This window comes from Chelon labrosus (assembly GCF_963514085.1).
Source record: "Chelon labrosus genome assembly, chromosome: 17".
NCBI classification, from domain to species: domain Eukaryota; kingdom Metazoa; phylum Chordata; class Actinopteri; order Mugiliformes; family Mugilidae; genus Chelon; species Chelon labrosus.
The window spans coordinates 1,457,337-1,473,821 of record NC_140350.1 but is presented as its reverse complement, the minus strand read 5'-3'; the positions used below and the strand labels follow the sequence as shown (position 1 = coordinate 1,473,821).

The 16,485-nt window shown below is 39.3% G+C and overlaps 1 protein-coding gene across 1 annotated transcript in view; it reads left to right on the top strand.

Annotated features, from left to right (window-relative positions):
* Positions 1 to 15,778, top strand: part of nrg2a (neuregulin 2a) — a 53,876-nt gene extending 38,098 nt beyond the window's left edge. Inside the window, exons 5-10 of the mRNA XM_084564751.1 lie at positions 1,099 to 1,175; positions 5,053 to 5,155; positions 5,351 to 5,474; positions 5,594 to 5,721; positions 7,378 to 7,599; positions 12,161 to 15,778. Coding sequence (XP_084420877.1) covers positions 1,099 to 1,175; positions 5,053 to 5,155; positions 5,351 to 5,474; positions 5,594 to 5,721; positions 7,378 to 7,599; positions 12,161 to 12,815 — 1,309 coding nt within the window. The 3' untranslated portion in view covers positions 12,816 to 15,778. The remainder of the gene's footprint in view (positions 1 to 1,098; positions 1,176 to 5,052; positions 5,156 to 5,350; positions 5,475 to 5,593; positions 5,722 to 7,377; positions 7,600 to 12,160) is intronic.
* The last annotated feature ends 707 nt before the right edge of the window (positions 15,779 to 16,485 follow it).

Genomic DNA, 16,485 nt, shown 5'->3' with positions numbered 1-16,485 from the left:
TGATTCTAAAGTTGGCAAGGATATTTTCAAGCAGATCTTAGGACATGGCAAATTGCTCTTTCCCTCCCAAATGGCATGTTTATGTTCTGCACCACTGTGAATATTTGTGCACTCTTCTGGTTTTCAAATGATGTGGTGACAGTTAATTTCTTTCATTCTTCTGCCAAGCTTCCCTTGGTCAAGTTGACGGTATCCCCCAGTTAAACACCATCACTCAGGATGAGTAATTTAATGCTGAATGTTATGGTGCTCCTGGGAGGCGTTGTGTGAAACCAGTAAATCACGAGCAATGACCTTTGTTAGATAGGTGGTCTGGCAGTGGCTTTGAGTGGAATGTTGGTGGCCCTCAAAGACCAACTGCTCATCCTAATGGGATTATAATGGTGAAATATGGTCAGGCCCCACAGACTTGATGGCAATGATAATCTGTCTTCAGTTACACAAGTACAGTTACACATCAGAAACGATTGTCTTGACTCTGACATATGTTTCTAAGCATGTGTAAACACGTTGTCTAGTCCCGTCACCCACCGAGTCATCCACCGAGAAACAGCTACAAATTCAAATTTTCTTCATTTGGGGAAAGCCTGTGATTTGAGGAATTTTTTTTCTTTCTGATATGACTATTTCACCTCCCGTCATTTCAGTTTTTCAGATGTATTTGCAGGATATAAACACAGCTACAAGGATTCCAAGAGGTACCAGGAGAAGAAATTACGTTGCTACATTTTCAGCTTTGTTGCACACACTTCCATGGATTCATTTATTGATCATCTATTAAACTAGGCATGGTTTATCCCCAGTTACATCCCATACAGATTTTTATTATTGTATTGGCTGTCAGTGCAGTTCACTATCATCGTCTGAACTTCAATTATGTTATTAGCTTGCCTTTCGTTAACGCTTAATAAAAGCTTATTATTTAGTACCTTTTGTACTTTGGGTAGCAGTTTTTATTCTCTTCCTCGTTCTGATTTATATTTGTAAACGCGTGACACATGATACAATCCAACAATATGTTCGAAGGGTCCATGAAGTTTACAGTGAACCTCAATACCTGTGTTTTCCTTTTCATAACACTTGTCTGCTCCTTCCCAGATGTCCGGATGGATACTTCGGCCCACGATGCTTACAGACTGAGCCGCTGCGGTCGTACATGCCCAATCCTTTTAAAAGTATGTTCACTTGATATGAGCAGCTGAGAACAGAGACACAGTGTGGACTCCTGCTGCCCCCTTCCCCTATCAGTTCTCTTCCTCTTTCTCCTCCTCTTTCTCCTTCTCAGGTCAACACGCAATGAGCTGTGCACAACACCATGTACACGGTGGTGTCATCCATGGGAACACTTTGCTTCTGCTGTCTATAGTTGTGCTGTTGTTCTAATTCTGTGTCTCTCTGCCTCTCCCCCTCTCTCTCTCTGTCTCTCTCTCTCTCTCCCCCCTCTTCCTCCCACCCTCCCTCTCCCTCTTTCTCACCTTTACTTACGCATACTCTCCTTGTCACTCCACCCTTGCCCTCTCTCCCTCTGTTTTCTTTCTTTTTTCTCACTCATCCACATCCCTCTTCCTCCCTCTCTTTCTGTGGCTTTGTTTCTTCCCATCAGGTGTCCAAATGACTTTAATGGTGATCGCTGTCAAACCTACGTTATGGCCAGTTTCTACCGTATGTCAATTTCCTCTTCTGTCACTCTGTCAGACTGTCCTTGTGCCATCCATGCATGCTGGGCGTAGAAAGTCTGCACTCATTTCCTGTTATTACTTAATAGTTGCGAATGTGTCTCCTCTGATGACTCATTCCCAAACTGGCATAGATTAACAGAGCGTGTTTGGTCTGCATGTGTTAGTGTGTGCCCTTTAACTCGCAGCGGATTGCATGTGCCTTCTCAGAATCAGAGCTCATAGTCTGATAGCAACAAGTAGCCGTCTGATTTCTGACGCTTTGTGTAAGTTGAACTGCACATACTTAACTGCATGTGGCAACACAGCCTGATGGCTAAATAATTACAAGAACATGATGTTTAGCTCTATTACTAATGATGCCCATTTATGCAACTGCAAACATGCAAGCATGTATGATCATACTTAAGCTGATCCTTGGATGAAAAGCCAGGCCTGAACGATTAAAATCAAGTAAAAGGCATGACAAATGATCAAATCTGCCGTATGAAGTGTTACAATTGAATGTAATATTGCAGTTACAAAACTGCCACATGTTACACATACTCCTTGCTGTACGTTGGCTCAAAGAACAATGGAAAAAAAAAAAAATTCAAGTACAAGTAATTTCATCTCACATTAAGTTGTAATGCACTGTGCTGAAATTACTTGTTTTTTTGGCAGAGCAGACAGTGGTGTGTGTGTGGTAGCCCTCTTTCCTCCACTCACTCACTTTCTCTGCATTCTGTTTAACTTCAGTGCAGCTGTGCGTTTGCATCAAGGACAGCATTTATTTCCTGTTCTCATCCAGCTACATGAACTCAGATGAGCCTTTGATTAATTAGATATACATTCAAGCCATCATCTGTAGGCTTAACATATACATATTTTTAATGAATAAAAACAAAATGATTCAACAAAAACAATTACAAGATGCATTCCTAGCTATTATCATGCATACAAACATGTAAAATAAGTGCTCTCTATCCATGACGGCAGTAAAGTAGAATAGATCAAGCTTTGCACACATCCATTCCATACTTAAAGACCTGCCTCCTAGAGGGGCGCCTCCCATCCCCAGGAGATACCAGAGAAGTAGGATGGCTTGTGCTCCTCAGCCATAAGGGCTTGGATTAATGAGAGCATGTTGTCATAAGAACAGCTGGGACTTGCTTTAGCCCAAGTAAAGCAAGTGAGTTGCCAGAGATATGGAGTCCGCTACTTGGTACAACCTCCCTATGGCCTCACTGTGCCATATAATATAAGACCAGCTATAACTCTTCTTGTTCAGTGTGATTATTCCAATACAGTGCAGATACACTCCTTCTAACTTGCCTGTTCATGTGATGGGTGTGTCGGGGAGTAGACAGTGTATCATTTTTAGAAAACACAAAAATGAAAGCACAGGTAATCTCAGCAGATGACGCATATTTTCCCCACAGAGGTTTAGTTTGGAGATGTAATAAATCACACTTTATGAAAACCTAGAACCCTCTCTCAAAGATCACTGTAGTGTCTTGTCTGAAAGCAACAAAAACTCAATGAAAGCAACATATTATTAGTTCTACAAAACAACAAATGTAGAGTAGTTTTGTGTAGAGTGGTTTGAAGTGTGTGTTGCATGCTGGTGTCTCGTCTTAGCTGACCGTGCCGTTCTGACAATTACTGACAAGTGTTTGTCATCTTAGTTGCTGTGATGCAAATTTGTGTTTACTCCATTATATGTCAGAAGGTGCCGCTCTCTTAATCTGGTCTTTTCTTCTTCTTTTTTTTTTTTTTCCAACTCTCAACCCTCTGCAATGGCAGAGCATCTGGGGATTGAATTTATGGGTATGGAACAATCCATTTTGATTCTCCATCCTAGCATAGCTACCCCGATGTCCTTCATTTTACATGCGTCTATTCCGTCTGTGGTGTGAACTGTAAATCATACCATCCCCCAATTAACCAATCAACCTCTTGAGCCATCATGCCATAACTTATTAGAATGAAAAACTCTCCGTCAATGCAACTGATCCTCCATTACACAGCATTAACACGGATGTAATCAACTTCACCTCTTAAGGGAAAACTACCGTTAACTATTACGTGTGAGTCTCTGTCTTACTCACAACAGAATATTTTTTTCCCTTTGGACTGTGGTTCCTCATTCCATCTTTAACAAGCATGATTTGTCATGTTTGTTGACAATATTCAGCTCTATCTTTCCAACCCTCTTGTTTTCATGCCTTTAGTGTCTCTCTTTTTCTCTGAAATGCCATCCCTCTCTTTTTATTTATATGTTAATCTTGTCTATGCTTCTTACATCACCCCGCCGTTAGTATAGTTGAAATGTAACATTGAAGTATGAAATATAATGTCTGTGTTTCTGGTTTGAATTATCCTTCAAGGAGTAATTGCTGTGATGTGAGCATGCAAAGCAATTTAGAACCTACAGTTCTTCTTCTATCTGACACTTCCATCCTCTTTGATCATTCGATCTTGTTTCATGCTACCTTTTCCAGAAAAGTGTTGTAACGGTTGAGCGCATAGAATAAATGCTAGCAGCATCTTTTCAGAGATCAAGCAATTATACAAGTACATTCATGTACTCAACCATGGGAACACTGCATTATTACAGCAACACAATTTCCTCTGTTGTAATTCATTATGAGTAGATAAGCAATATTAGTGAAATTACCCAGTTGTCTACTACAAATTTGACTGACTTTATTTCTTGTGAGAGAAACTTGACACAAATTTTCCTAATGTAAAATGGCTGCTGGTGACTGAAAGGAGGAACCCTCAAATGGAAGGAGTTGTACAATTCCTTTTTATTACATTATTTAACGTGCACACTACATCTTTGCTCCATGATTTTCCCCAGGGCAAACAAAGAGTCTACCTCAACCTCACACAAGCTCTTCTCTGGAAAAGCAAAAGCATCAATCATATTTTTTTATTTAGAAGGTTCAAAGTTGTTTCTTAAATGACTGATAAGATCTCATCATTGTGCTTACTGAATGCCTGAGTAGATGAATGCTTCCGTGAAGTGAATTTATCGAAGTATGTTGTGCAGTTAAGTTTAGTTATTGAATAAAGGCCTGTTTCATTACAGTATGTAATTTGTAACAGATTATATTTTTACAGAAAATATATTTGCTTAATAGGCCATCGAAATTACTGCTATGCCCCTACCTCCACCTACTCAGCATGTTTTATATTTGTGATTATGTGAGAGAAGATAAAGTAAAGTGAGATGTAAGGGAAGCTTCATACTCCTCAGGATTTAGTAAATTTAGTAGAAATAAATAAAATAGACATTTAGATGTACAGATGACCACCTTGAAGATGCTAATTATTTTTTTCTCCTTTCATTTCTTTCTTTTGTGTGTGTTTGTGTGTGTGATGTTTACAGAGGCAGAGGAACTCTACCAGAAAAGAGTCCTGACAATCACGGGTATTTGTGTGGCTCTGTTGGTGGTGGGCATCGTATGTGTGGTTGCCTACTGCAAAACCAAGTAAGTCCAGCTGATAAGTGGATCAGTTCATGACTTTTTGTACATATTCCCAAATACAACCTCTACATTTTACCTTTACTGGTGTGCCAGTAAAAATCATCATATGTGGAAATAATATATATGTGTTTGCTGTCTCAAAATGTGGCCTTTTTTTATATTATTAGACATGTTTAAATAATTAGATTTGCCCAACAGGAAACAAAGAAAGAAGATGCACAATCATCTGAGACAAAACATGTGTCCGGAACATCCCAATCGCAACCTAGCTAATGGACCCAATCACCCAGGACCTGGCCCAGAGGAAATCCCTATGGTAGATGTACGTTTCTGAGAGAATTCCTAACATTACTGAACTGTACACTCATAGATGCACACCAAATGGATTGATGCTTACATCTCCTTTCACATATCTCCATCTACCAAATCTGCCCAAAACAGTACATATCAAAGAATGTCCCTGCAACTGAACGAGTCATACGGCCTGCAACAGTGGGATCTTTCCCTGCCAGTCATGCCTCTTCCAGATCTCACAACTCTTCCACACGAGCCCATTCATCAACTCACAGGTAAGCATGCACAGTGTGCTCCATCATCATCATCATCATCATCATGTAAATACAGAATAATTTGGCTAATCAAGTTGAGTTTATTTATAGAGCCCACAAGTTACCAGGCTGGTACTTATTTGGAATACTGCGAATTTAAAGCAAGATAGGCATACAGTGGATATAAGACATCTACACATCCCTGTTAAAATGGCATGTTTTTGTGATGTACAAAAATAAGACCAAGATAAATAATTGCAGAACTTTTTACACCTTTAATGTGACCTGTACAACTCAGTTGAACAAACTAAAATTATCTGGTTGGATAAATGTGCACACCCTTAAACTAATACTTTGTTGAAACACCTTTTGATTTTATTACAGCACTCAGTCTTATCGGGTAGGAGTATATCAGCATGGCACATCTTGACTTGGCAATATTTGCCTACTCTTCTTTGCAAATGCTCCACATCTTTCCGATTATGAGGGCATCTCCTATACACATTCCTCTTCCAATCACTCCTCAAATTTTCCTTCAGATTCAGGTCTGGGCTCTGGCTGGGCCATTCCAAAACTTTAATCTTCTTCTGGTGATTTGGTTGTATGCTTTGGGTCATTGTTGTGTTGAAAGATGAAGTTCCTCTTCATCTTCAGCTTTCTAGTAGAAGCCTAAAGGCTTTATGCCGACATTGACTGGTATTTGGAACCGTTCATAATTCCTTCCATCTTGACTAAGGATCCAGTTCCAGATTAAGAAAAACAGTCCCAAAGCATAATGCTGCCACCACCATGCTACTACTACTGTGGGTATGGTGTTCATTTGGTGATGTGCTTTGTTGGTTTTGCTCCAAATATATCTTTTGGAATAATGGCCAAAAAGTTCAACTTTGGTTTCATCAGACCATAACACATTTTTCCACATGCTTGTGGACATTTTGCAAATATTAGCCAGGCTTGGATGTTTTTCTTCGAAAGAAAAGTATTCCGTCTTTCCACCCTACCTCATAGCCCAGACATATGAAAAATATGGGAGATTGTTATCACATGCAACTCCTTTAATGTTGCTGTAGGCCTCTTGGCAGCCTTGGCAGCCAGTTTTCTTCTTGTCTTTTCATGAATTTTTGAGGGACATCCAGTTCTTTGTAATGTCACTGTTGCATCATTTTTTTGCTCCACTTGATGATGACTGTCTTCACTGTGTTCCATGGTATACTTAATGCCTCAAGTCTGTCAGAGTCTCTTTAAATGTTAGCTGGTGTATAGTGGCTCCTATTTAACATGAGTTTGTATGTGATTGGTTGCACGAATGCATTTCGTCCTCCACAGCTTTCAGTAGCCAAACCAGCACAAATGGTCAAAGAAGTAATAGTCATTAATAGATCTAAATATTTACAACGACACAGGCCACTCGTCGCTTTGAATATAGCATGCAAAAGTATCAATGGCAGAAATATAAAATAAGCTTAAAGTACATGTACAAGCATGGCAGCATCAGTAAAACTCAACTCAGACATAGGATTCTAGGTTAAAGTGGTAAATACTTCTCATGTTTCTGGAAACGGATACAGATGAAAGCTTCTTTTTCAAAATGTCATATTACTCTTTGGAGAAAAAAAAAAGATTACACTGGTATACACTGTGGGGAGTGTGCATGTTAACACTTTTTTTATTTGTCAGGCATGAGGAGCGGACATGGAGCCTGGAACATTCTGACAGTATCCTTTCTGACTCGCCGGGAATGATGTCATCATCTGTGGGGACCAGTAAATGCAGCAGTCCTGCATGCATGGAGGCGAGGGCGCGGCGTGCTGCACACTGTGGTTACTCGGACCCCCATCGGCCAGGGCTGCAGTATGGGGAGTCCTTTGACTCTCTGGGCGACTCGCCGCACAGCGACAGGTGAGAAACAGGCCTGTGTGGCTGCTATGGCACTGGGTTTGTCATGAACATTTTGAGAAGTTTCCTCTCTCTGCTGGTTCTCTCTCAGCCTCGAGAGGCCAGTCAGGGCACTCTGAGAGACTCAGTGGAAACTGACACACAGCAGGCATGATGATGAGATACGCTAAGGTAGGCAAGAGTGAGAAACAGTGCTTATTTCAGTGGGAACTCTGTACATACAGCTATTGTACAATTACTCCCTGGCCAAGATGTAATTCTGATTGGCTAGTGTTCCCTTTAATTTATTTAAGTAACAGTGTGATATTTTGTGAAACGCACCCGCTTGCCATCTTGCCCACCATCACATGCGAAGAGATCACTTTCAACTCTACGTCATAGAAATAGGCTTAAAAAGGGTTCGGATGGTTTTAGCACAAAGTGTAGAAGCAGAAAGGCACAGCATGTCAGAAATTAGGAAATATGACTTTCATCAACTCCATAGAAGTCGATATTTATCCCGTACGTATCTTTGTACAGTAGGCTCAAAGTTATCAATCTTCTCATGTGAATCTGGGCAAGACTGCAAACAACCATATTTCACAGAATGTTGGACTGCTCACTTAATGCAGTAAATTCACTCTGAATGATGTGCTTTCAGGTCCACATGTTTTTTATTCAAGTAGTATATCTTAGTAATACTCAGTGATATGGATGACCTGGATGTGAGCTTGCTTTTTAAGTGCATAAGACTCCATGATTTCGTTATAGACCGCAGTGGTGACCTTCCAAATCCCAAAATGTCCCTGCTCACCGATGTTTTGAATGCCAATAAAATTCCTATCACTCAACAAGCTTGCATTAGCCACTGGGAAATTTGGGAACATGATTCATCTGTATAGCATCAACACAACTTCCATATAGATATAGTTGTTTAGATGTATTTGCATCTGAGTTTTCTTTCCTGGGGAAGAAATTATGGCCACGTTAGGTGATTGAAGGTGCAGCCTGTTTTTTAAAGTGTCCGTTATCATTATTAATATGAAAGTTTAGCTTCACAGAATCTTTATTATGCATAGTCCATGTCAGAGGTGCTGCTATTTTTAAAATAATTGTGCAGTAAATCTAAATGGAACTTGGGCCGTAGGCTTGAAGTAAAAACACACAAGATCCAGTTTGACATCAAAGCAGATGTCTTTCATCAAGATTGATTTTTGATTAAAAATAAATAAATAAATAAATAAATAAAAATGTCAGTTGAATTCAGTTTTGAGTATCACATGTTCTACTGAAATGTGAACATATGCATAGGCATAAATTCACCTTTATTTTCATAAACAAATCCCTGCCATATAAATATAAATTTAAATGGATGGTTCAACTGAAAAACTACTGCCTGGCTTTTAGTTAAACAAAATATATTAACTGTACAATTTGTGCATACCATTCAGGCCAACCAAAGGCATAATTAGGAACAGATGCAGGTGCTTTAATATATTACCCAATTCTAAAATTCTACGTGGTGATGCATGGCCTGTAATTGCAGTGAGATGGATTCTGGGTGCTTTTTCAAACCGTAGTGAGGCTTTAAAAACAGAGCAAAATTGAAAGTAATGAAAGTCTTTAATATGATAATATTTATTTACAGCCACTGCCCTACAAAATCCTCACAAACTAGGTCTTGACAGGTCTTGTCTTAACTGTACCAGCATACGGCAAGTATGCATGCATGAATAAGGCAGTTGCGTGGTTATACAGTGCCAGATTGCTTCACCAGCATCATTTCAGGTAATAAGAACTTCCTCCATCATGGTAAAAGCTTTTGCATGAGCTGAATCAGCAATGTTGTGGGAATATCTGAGGCTTGTGTTTCACACAGTGATTCACCGCGAGACGTATAGTATATACACAAGTGGACAAAAATGTTGGTACCCTTACGGTAAAGAAAGAAAAACCTAAGGTGGTTGCTGAAATAACCTTAAAACTGACAAAAGTAATAATAAATAAAAATTTACTGAAAATTAACTAATGAAAACCAGACATTTGCTTTTGAATTGTGTTTCAACAGAATAATTAAAAAAACAAAAATGATGGTAGTCAATGTTAAACGTAAAGGCTAGAACACTATCTCCAAGCAGCTTTTGATGTTCCTGTGACTACAGCTGCACATATTATTCAGAAGTTTAAGGTCCACTGGACTGTAACCAACCTCCGTGGACAAGGCTCCAAGAGTTAAATTGATGACGAGTTGAAGAGAAGGATAATACGAATGTTAACCAATGAGCCCAGAACAACTTCCAAAGAGATAAGAGGTGAACTTCAAGATCAAGGTACATCAGTGTCAGCATTGCTGTTTGGGCCAAAGTGGACTTAATGGAAGACAACTGAGGACGACTCCACTGTTGAGTTGGAATTTGCCAAAACACATATTGACAAGCCACAAAGCTTCTGGGAGAATGTCCTCCAGATGAGACAAAACTGGAGCTTTTTGACAAGTCACACCAGCTCTATGTTCACAGATGCAAAAATGAAGCATACATACAAAAGAACACTCTACCTACTGTGAAACATGGAGGAGGCCTGGTTTGTCCTGGGGATGTTTTGCTGCATCTGGCACAGGTGGTTTTGAATGTGAGCAGTGTACAGTGCAATCTCAAGACTATCAAGGCATTCTGGAGCGAAATGTGCTGCCCAGTGTCAAACAACTTGGTCTCAGTCATAGGTCAAGGGCCCTCTAATAGGTTAATGACCCAAAACAAACAGCTAAAACCCAAGAATGGCTAGGAACAGAATATTGGACTATTCTGAAGTGGTCTTCCATGAGTCCTGATCTAAATCCCATTGAACATCTGTGCTTAGAGCTGAAACATGCAGTCTAGAGAAGGCACCCTTTGAACCTGAGACAGCTGGAGCAGTTTGGTCACAAGGAGTGGGCCAAAATACCGGTCGGCATGTCCAGAAGTCTTATTGAAAGTTACAGAAATCGCTTGATTGCACTGATTGCCTCAAAAGGTTGTGCAACAAAGTATTAAGTTAGGGGTACCATCATTTTTGTCCAGGCCAGTGTCGTTAGTTTATTTTTAAAATGACTCTGTTGAACCACAGTTCAAAATCAGCATCTGATTTTCATTAGTTCATTTTCAGTTAATGTTTATTTATTATTACTTTTGTCTGTTTCAAGTTATGTCAGTGACCACCATGTTTTTTTTCTTTCTGTAACGGAAGGTACCGACAATTTTGTCCACGTCTGTAAATTCTATGTTATCTTTAAAATGTATTGATGTGAATCTTTTAGTTGTTTTTTGAACCTTCACTGATAATTTTTGATGTTCTGACAATCTAGATGATCCAAATTTGGGCAACTTAGAATTAAGATGTCTCTAAATTTTATTACATTTGTACTTGGAATAATAAAACAGGTTTTCAGAACTAATGTCCTATAGTGTTTAGTGGTTTTGCATGTTCAAGATTATCCACATTGGATTGAGTATGCAATCATGGTGTCCACTTGGCAATTGCACACTTTTGTATTGTTCCCAAGAACAATGAGTTGTGTGTGTTTGAAAGGTGAGAGAGGATTAAGAATAGAACAGTGGAAGCAAGCAATTAACAAGGTCAATGACATGCTAAATATTCATTAAAAAAAACAGCACACAAAATACAACACACAATGTTATTTGTGAATGTTGTATGTTTTATTGTGTGTGCTGTTTTTTTGCCTTTTTTTGTGTGTATTTGTGTATTGATTGTGATTTTGTCTATTTTTAGCTACTTTATGCCCTTTTAAAATGCCTCTTGGGGACAAATAAAGTTAACTGAATTAAGGCCAGTGTGCTGCTACATTAATAAATGTGTAAATCGTAGTTCAATCAATAGCCCGACATAAAGCATTTGTTTTTAAAAGTGTTTTAAAGTAGGAAACTGATTTGCTGGGAGATCTTGTTGGGCTGGTTGATCCAGGGCCTAGGGGTGCTAAGGAAGTGACATACATAATGTCCTTATCCTGCCTCCTCCAATTAACTCCTGCCCAGGTCCTAAGGCTGGCTTAAACTGAGCATAACATAACATTCTTAACTGTCTACAGAGTTTGCCATGAAGTAGAACAAATGACTGAGTTTAAAGATTTACCTTTGCCAAACATTGACATCTATGTTTGTATGTTATATGACCGAACAATATTAACAAAAGAAGGATCCAGAATTCATTCCTGGGGACACCACATGAAGATTTTGGCAAAAATCTTCAGTTCTGCGGAGAAAAAGTCTGATCCTGTCTGAATAGTGAATCTAACATGCTAACACAAAGTTACCATCAACACACTATGTGTGTGTTTGGCATTAAATTTTGGGAAAACTCTCTGTGAAAGAACACTATGCCCAGTAAACACAACCTATCTTACAGCAGTTGTGTCTTGGGAAAACGTATACATGTATTAAAGTGCCCATACAGCTTGACACTTAAGATGCCACATTCAGTCAGTTAACAAAATCCTTTAAATCCTACTGCTTTTGTACACTCCTTCTTCTCAGTTCTATTATTTGCTCTTCTCGAATTAACTGTGAACTCCCCTCTGTATTTACCACAGATACGTGTCAGCCCTGACAACACCAGCCCGCCTCTCCCCAGTGGAATTCCATTACTCATTGCCCCCGCAGGTGCCTACCTTCCAGATCACGTCCCCCAATGCCAGCCATGCCATGTCGCTCCCTCCTGCTGTCCGTAACCCCTATCCCCTGGAGGATGACCAGCCTCTGCTGCGCCGTTACCAGGTGCCCCTACATGATGCCCTGTGCCAAGAGCCCTACCAGCAGCAGCGTCGTACCTACCTAAATGACAGCAGGGGCAGCCTTCCCTCCAGCCCCTACCGGCTGGCTGAGGACGAAGACTATGAGACCACCCAAGAGTATCTCTCCTCTCGGGAGCAACCAAAGAGAAGTGGGTCCAGTGGAACTGGTAGCCGCCGCTGGCGAAGATCCAGACTGAATGGCCACGTGGCTCCACGTGGATATGAGGCACCTCGGGACTATGGGTCTCGAAGCTGCCTAACAGATAGTGAGTCAGAGGAAGATGGCGAGAGCACACCCTTCCTCAGTATGCAGAACATGAATGCTGAGCCTTCCACCATCTACAGGCCGGTGGACATTCGGACTTCTCACTCATCAGGGCGACACAGTGGGCATGTGAACATGCATACAAGACTGACACACTCACGCTCCAAACCGGACAATACACCCCATTAAAGAGTGATAATGAACCAACAAAAATCAATATAGTATAGACCTGCATCTATAAGAAATATTTTTATTTTATATAACTGACAGATATTCTAAACAAATGAAATATTTATTTTCATTTTAGCAAAAGTTGTCTACTAGTTAACAGCAAAGACTTTTTTATAGGGAAAACTCTATTTATATGTACATTTTGATTTACAGCATAAAAAGATGTGCCAGTTTTTTCACAACGTAAAAAATAGAGTAATATTGTGGTGCCTTTTGCTGTATGCCGATACACATTTCTGTCTTTTTTTCTCTTTGTTTTCTTGTTTCACTTTCTTCCAAATTGCATTCTTTGGGGAACATAACCCCTTCCATATCACACAATATAAACCACTTCAACATAAAGTGTATGTTTACATTAATATGATCTGCCTATGGGGTTTATGATTTGGGGTCTATTAGAACGTCTGGTAGATATGGAGTAGATATCTTTTGCCATCTGACTAATGTTGAGAGAGAGAGAGCGAGAGAGAGAGAGAGAGATTATGTTGGTTGTGTGTGTGCGAAAATGCCTCGGTGTGTGTTTGCTTGCATGCATTTGTGATTGTTAGATGAATTTCATTGTTTGTTGTGGTAACATCAAATGTGTGGGTCTACTGGTATCCTACATTAGATTGTCTCAGAGGTTGAGAGAGTAGTGATTTATCAGAACCGTGACCCCCGAGAAGGTGGACAGGTGAAGCTGCTGTAGGGTTGTATGTTATGCAGGACATCGCTTGATGTGTTTACAGCTAATCTGCCCTTTCCCCACCTGCCCCAGTTATGTTTTTTTCATTTCCCAGATGGTTTTCCTCATGCTAGCCTAGTATGAGGTCAACAGACACTAAGCCGCTTGGCATAGGGTGACCTCTACCATCAGAGGCAGTGGCAAAACAAAAAAAGGTTGCATCTGTTTTCACTCAAATCTGCCCACTCCCACGCCTCATCATCCTTCTGTGTCCATTCTGTTTTTGTTGCTTGTGCTAAAGGCCACACAGTGTCTCAGGATTTCCACACGCTCCCCCTCCACCTTAAACTTTGCTCACCCTCTTCCTCAACTTAAGGTCTACCGAAGACTAAGGTTCTCAGATGTAGAGGGCCAAACTGTAAACATACAGTCTACCAGATCCCTGAACACTCCCATACACAGAAAAGGAAAGCCAGGTGGAATCATCTCAGTGATGAACAGTAAAGAACGTATGAGACAATATTAATGAAATAGCTGTGAAGGTCATACAATGCAAAAATATGCAAACTTTCTATTTTTCTGTTTGATTACATCATTTTCTAAGAGGTGACTCTAGTGTGTTTTGTGTGAAAAACTATGTGATGCCTATAGTGTAGAATGAAATAACATGATACAAATGCATATTTACCTGAGTTATTTTTAAAGCCATTATGCAGCCATGTATCATGTTGTCATCCTTTCTTGTTCACTTACATCGAATGACTGTGTCCATGAATTATTTTATCACTTTGTTTAGACCATTCAACTTTACATGCACACTTCTGAGTAATAGCATCCAAATAGTGTCTCCTCCAGTAGTACTGTGCACTGCTTTGTTTTGTTTTGTTGACAGATCTAGTCATTTCCAGTTTAGTCTGTAAATGATGAAACAAAATCATTTAGGCCCTTCGTCCTCCACTGAAGATAAAGTAAATATATAAAAGTATATTTCAAATAGTGTCATGCCCATTAAAAGAGACTCGTGAGAAAGAGCAGTTGATGAGATTTCATCACTGTTGGTATACTCCTTAAAACAAAAACAGTGGAATGCTGAAATGATTGGATGATAAAAAAGATTGATCTGCAATTCTTACTGCTATATGGTAAACGCACAGTGGTATTGTTATAGACAGTGGTCTCTGGTCACACCTCAGTCACACCTTGCAGATATATCATTTGAGTTTCTCACCTCTGGGTCTAATTTCGTATGTTTGAAAAAATGCAAAAGAAGACACTGCACCTCTTGTTTTAAATGTGAGACTCCTTCCACATTGCCAATCCTCTCACCCTAACTGAGATGCTACCAGGCACACCCTGCCCGTCTCTTCTGTTTAATTTTATGATCCCCAACCCAGCCCACCTGACCCCAACCTCGCTTGAAATGTTTGACACCTCTCCTCTGCATGTCCTTGTGGTCAAGGTTAGATGGGTGCATGGTTAAAAAAAAAAAAAAAAAAAAGAAAAAAAAAGCAGCAGACAATTCTTTTCCAGTCAGTGAAAGTGTATTTCATTTAACATTCAGCAATAAAAAAGAACCTTTCCCCTATGTCATTCCTGAAATATGCTAGAAAAAGTTAAAAAAAAAAAAAAAAAAAAAAAAATGCGAGATTGTCATAGATTGTAAAATAAAATGAAAAATGAATCCACCTGTTCATATGAGAAAATAAATCTTTATTCATATCACTTTATGTTGTAGTTATTTCTGTAAAACTGCTTTTCTCTGCATTTTGATCCTTATTTCATCATGCCTTGAGGTTGGACTAGTCTGGCATGCGCGTGATACAGAGTGTCTCAGGAGTACATGCATAAAATCTGATGGCAAAATAAAATCTGTTTAAAATGGTGATTCTGGGTTTATAAATTACAATAAAACTATTTTAGATGGTGGTTCTGTTTTCTAAAGTGATGATTTATGCAGTAAGTGCCAGACACACACATAAAAACACACATCAGAGTGAGAGCTGAACATTGCAACATTCAAGTATGTTAAAGACAAAAAAGTATATTAAATGCAATTCAGTCTGTCCGTCAGAGCAGAAGCTCATGCTCAGTCTGGTCCCGATTTCATGTCACATTTATGGCTATTTGTTTTTAATCACATACAGATGTTTCTCTGGTTGTGCGTGATGTCCAGCTTGTGCATTTGCGTATACACCACTAGATGGTGTCAAAACAGCAAGATGCAAAAGTCTTCCAAATAGAAGACTTTTTCCTCATTTAACATAGCAGTGGTCTTAATGGGAAAATGTGGCAAGCAGTTGAAATGAGTTTAAGATCCATCAGTGCAATTATGTAATATCTATTCTGGTAAAATTATAAGACTATGTTGAAGTACCAGAAACTTCCTGTGTTCATACTATGAATTTATATTTATATTATTCATTCACTGCTCATTGGCATTGGCAATGCCCTGTATTTTATTTGTGCCTATATTTTTTGGCCCGGTTGTTTTTTTTTTTTTTTAGCTGTTTATCATAACATATTCAAGTTACAGTGCAATGATTCAAAGATCTAGGAATTACAACCAATCACGGATGATATCCTGTTTTCAGGGATGCTTTACAGGACTGCCTGAAGTCTATAACCCATTGACAACACCAAAGAATGTGTTTCTTCCTTTTTGATGCTTTGCCAGATTGCGTTCAGGTGATTAACTCAACCACTGCATTAGATTGCACCTCTTTACCTTCAAAAACTCTTGGATTGCTTTCACAGTGTGTCTGGGTCACTGTCCATCTGTACATTTACCACAAGAGGTAATTCCAAAGTCTCTGCTTCTTATTAAACATTTCAATCACTGATTTATTTTCTGGGACACAAGAGTTTAATATTTAAAAAGACATGGTAATTTTAAACCTTATTTATAAAAAACCTGTGAACACAAAGTTAACAAGTAAAGAAAATCATCACTGGAGTACTGTGGAG